The sequence below is a fragment of the Polistes canadensis genome, unplaced genomic scaffold (genome assembly GCF_001313835.1).
Source record: "Polistes canadensis isolate GaletaPanama2010 unplaced genomic scaffold, ASM131383v1 scaffold_374, whole genome shotgun sequence".
NCBI classification, from domain to species: domain Eukaryota; kingdom Metazoa; phylum Arthropoda; class Insecta; order Hymenoptera; family Vespidae; genus Polistes; species Polistes canadensis.
This window is the reverse complement of record NW_014569921.1, coordinates 68,628-73,059: the sequence shown is the minus strand read 5'-3', so window position 1 is coordinate 73,059 and position 4,432 is coordinate 68,628. Positions and strand designations below refer to the sequence as shown.

Sequence of the window (4,432 nt, the reverse complement as noted above, 5' to 3'; positions counted from 1 at the left end):
AAATTTATGGGGTTTGTTTGGCATATATTGAGTAAATCTGCATCTGKCCTTCGATGGAAAAAATTGCTCATCCACGGTAATATAAGCTCCCAGTTTGAAGCAATTTTGACTATTTTCGAGAAATTTATCCCAAACTGCTGAGACTAAAGCGAATTTGTCTGTTTGCAAAAGTTGACTCCTCTGATTTCTTATGTCGAAACGTATGTATCGCAGAATCTCAGTAAAATTACGTCTACTCATAGTGCTGGAGAAAACTGATGGTCCCCACTTGTTGTTCAACAAATATTGAAGCCTCAAAGTATTTCCTTCGTACGCCTAACGTGCGTACAATATTGCAAGAAATGCTTTCAATTTTTCTTGCGTAATTGTCCAGTTTTTCCCAAAACTCGAGAGGCTTCTAACTCTGTACAAATTCGTATATGTTCCAAAATATCGTTGTCAATCAGTAATTGGAACGCACTACTTAGATCCCCGTTCATAATGTTTCTTTTAGCATGTGCTGTTGGCCCGTGTACATCTTTGAAAGCACAATGAACTGGTAATTTACCAGCAACACCTCCTTCTCCAATTTTCGTCCAAATAGTTCCGTCTGRAGCAATTTCAGTTTGCTGATTTGGTACGTTACTTCCACCTTTGTCATCAGAACTGGAAGGGAATCGCATGCATCGTCTCGTACGTTTGTTTGGAATATTTTCGCAATCACTGTCACTTGACTGATCTATATTGTCTTCATCAGGAATTTCTTCATCACTACTCTCGATAATAGTACTGTTATCACCACTGCCTTGTGGATCAATTTGTCTATCTAACAATTCGCCGTCGCTATCATATAATTCACTTTCCACATCTGAACATTCCAGAGGTATGCTGGTTACATTTTCTAAATATGTAGAAACTTTTATTCGTTTTGCCATTTTTTAAGGCTGACGATCGCTGTAAAAATTTATGGTAAAAGTAAGACACTTTCTTCTTATGTAGACTACTTGCTGAAGAGTATATTTATGAATATTTCCATATTTACATAAATGTTTCTTACCTGTGTCACTGTGCGGGTAAAAATAAATGATTACGCTTGGAGATCGCTTAGACTTAGATTTTATTTCGTGTGTTGAACGACGTTCAAAACAAGAATGTTCCTGCTCGTGCATTTACGAAGAAAGTGATCGTAGAAATTTTGTAAGGATACCGTAATCGCTGTAATCTGATCAATACCGACAATAAACGAACAAAAGACGAATAGGTGCTACATATAATGCAACGGTCTTATGATTCACCCGAAATCATACATTTCTTCATAGAAAAATGCACCAGTCATTTTGACTGGTACTGGTATAAATGTCAAAAAAAAAAAAATTTTTTTACCAGCATATATAAAAAAAAAAAAAATTCATAAAATGTATTCTCTACTTATAGCTACAAAAGTCATAACATCAATTCGGAAATAAAATGTTATATGTAGTAGGAATTTTGAATTGAAATTGTACGACCAGTCAAAATGACTGGTCTGGTAAATCTAGTGTTAACGAAAATAAGATGAGACGGAGTTTTTATGAAATACTAAATATATCTATACTACATCGCTTCAAAATGATACTCCATGTAGAAGTCGTCTTCCTGCTCATTGTCGTCGAATTCCTCATAATCGTCAGGTTCCGGTTCGGTGGTTATGTCGAGAAATTCGTTTATGGGGATGTCCTCTTCATCGTCGTTTATTTTCTGTAAGGAAACATTTGCAGAATTTTTGACTGTGGAAAAATTGGAGCACAGCTGTCCTCCACAGTGTTTGCACATTTGAGTGCAAACCTGCCCACTTTTTCTGCAAGTGCATCGTATTGTCCTGCAATCCTTCGTGCACGCACATTGTACCTAAACATAGACATGTAGGGAACATGTAGGGAAAATGATTAAGAATTTGCATGCGCAGAGAATGTATATGATTTTTCATATAGTTCGTTCGAAATTCGCGAAACATTAGTCGAACAGTGTAGACTTGAAAAATTCGTGAATTTTTCGAAAAATCATTGAAAGTCTAGCAAATTTCCAAATATCGTACTAATTTTTGTTTTCTTGTTCGAATCAAGTATAACGAAGGTAACGTTGTTGTTTAATTTACAAGAGAAACGTTAAGTGGTACACATTTTACAAAATTATTGGATTTTTAATTTTCAAGAATGAACTCATTCGACTTGTTTCACCATTGAATTATTTAGTCTATTCGAATGTTTTGGAGAACCTACCACTTGCAACAAATTGTCGGGCGCTGAACCCTTAGTATTCATGACAGGAATCATCATTCTGATGGTTCGCTTCCAGCCCCAATCCCGTGCATCCAAGTTGTTTCCCAACCACGTTTCCACATGATAGAATGTGCGTTTCACGTGTTCTCGCAGTACTGGTTGCGTTGGAGGTAAAGCCGCTAATCGATGTATCATGTTGATGTGCACGGCCAGCGATGCAAATTTATCATACCGAGCATCACTGAGCGACTGATTCGGATTTTTGAAGCTGTATAAATGTGCAATTATTTGTTCTGCTCATTCACACAGACTCTCTATTTTACTCGAAGCATTGTAAAATATTTTTATAGCAGTCTGCAGATGAATGTTTTTTTGTAGAATGGAAATAATACTTTTCTTTCCTTTGCCGTACATGGCACTCGTCGTGTCACATCCAGCGAATGCGTGGGCAAATAAAATATACGGCCTCTGGTGTGCATGATCTTCTGTATAAAACAACGTATTTTTTGTACCACCTAGCGTGATCTTATAAAAATACAGAGGACTGTAATCAGATAAACTGATAAGTAAAACCAGCAGGTCAGTGTCATTCCCGACAACTGCCACTTCGCAGCCCGTAGTTTGTTTTAGCTCTATCGCTGTCCTCACTATAAGCGCGTCCGCATCTTCCTGTACAACTTTAACGTTTGAGACCGTGTGTACGCAAATATTCCGACAGCATCTGCACCAGTTTCATTTTATTTGTCACATTTGATAAGAATCTTTTTTGGGTCAATGTAACGAGTGTATTCTCGTTGAACTCGATATCTGGTGTCATATTTCGTTGACGTTGGCGGTATCTCTCGTACGATTTTATTCCTGTATACTCGTCGGTATATCCATCAAAGACGACCGAAGAATGTTCTCCGTATTTACTAGTGATGTGGGAGTGGTATATTTCACATATGATTTTAAACGATGCTCTATGCAGCCAGCAGACATTGTGCAGGAGGAATCCGCCATCAATGACAAAGGTCTTGTTGCGCATCGAAGTTTGGGCTTGTAAAATGTACGGCTTAAATATTTTGTACAGTTCGGTATTCCTTATGAGACCAAACTCGTCGAATCGAGATAATAATACGGTGAAAGTTCAAACTTGAATGCTTTTCTTTTGTATTTCGTCACCATGAAACAGAAGCGAAATACGTTGAAAGAGTACAACAGCAAAGTCGACCAAACACGTATCGTTGTTACGTGAGTCTGCACTTGGGCTGCCGTCAGATTTCTCGCTTTGCTTGCTACCACAGACAATGAAACTTTGGCAACACTCTTTCCCACCATGGATTCCATACTTTTGTTCCCTTTCTCAAATACTAGATGACAATCTGTAGTAACCATACCGATAATCCCTGTCGACAAGGAATACAAGACAGTTCGAGGATCAAAAGTACGATTTTCCCCAAACCAAAATATGAATTTCTTAATATCATCATCATCTCATTTCATTCAATGATTGGCGAGATCGACGTGTTTTTCCCTTGTAGATGATGCGACGCCACAATAATCCTCCAAGCACTCAATAATTGAGAATGACGATGGCATCACAGATAAGAATCTTGCGATAACACTAGATGTAAAATCTCTCCCATGTTTCAGATCTATACCGAAGAACCTGTTTAATGTTTGTTCAATCGTCATGTCCGTCAACACACCGCACCAAGCTTTGTCAGACGTTCGCACCGTAAAATACCCCTCCGTTGTGAACCTTCGGTATTCATCTTCGTTCATTGTCAGGTGTATATTGACCATATCTTGAAGATTTACTTGAACGATTTTAGCATAGTTGAAATGGCCTGAAGCATGGAAAATAGGCAACATTTTGCAAATACTTTGAAGGTGTAATTGCCAGTTGCCTGAGCGTTCGGCCTACATAAACTGCAACGCAATTACGGCACATTTAAAGTATTGCATTCATTGTTGTGTTGTAGGTCCTCGATTTTTTAAAATTGCCAATTGTGCAGTGAAATCCGCAGTGATCGAAGTAATCGAAGGTTCCGATTGACAATCGCCGATAGTCGGAGGTTCTGTACCCTAAATATGGAAAAAAGCATTAACGTCTTCGTAGTATTGTCGACGTATTTCACCTTCGATTTCACGTATAAAATTTATAAAGAAAATAATTCCCCCACGAAGAATCGAACGTTAATAACCAAGCG

At 38.1% G+C, this 4,432-nt stretch overlaps 1 protein-coding gene across 1 annotated transcript; it reads right to left on the bottom strand.

Moving 5' to 3' along the window:
• Positions 1-347: 347 nt before the first annotated feature.
• LOC106792074 lies at positions 348-914 on the bottom strand. Its single transcript, XM_014758196.1, has one exon. It carries the CDS (start codon positions 912-914, stop codon positions 348-350), a length of 567 nt encoding a protein of 188 aa, XP_014613682.1.
• Between the last annotated feature and the right edge of the window lie 3,518 nt (positions 915-4,432).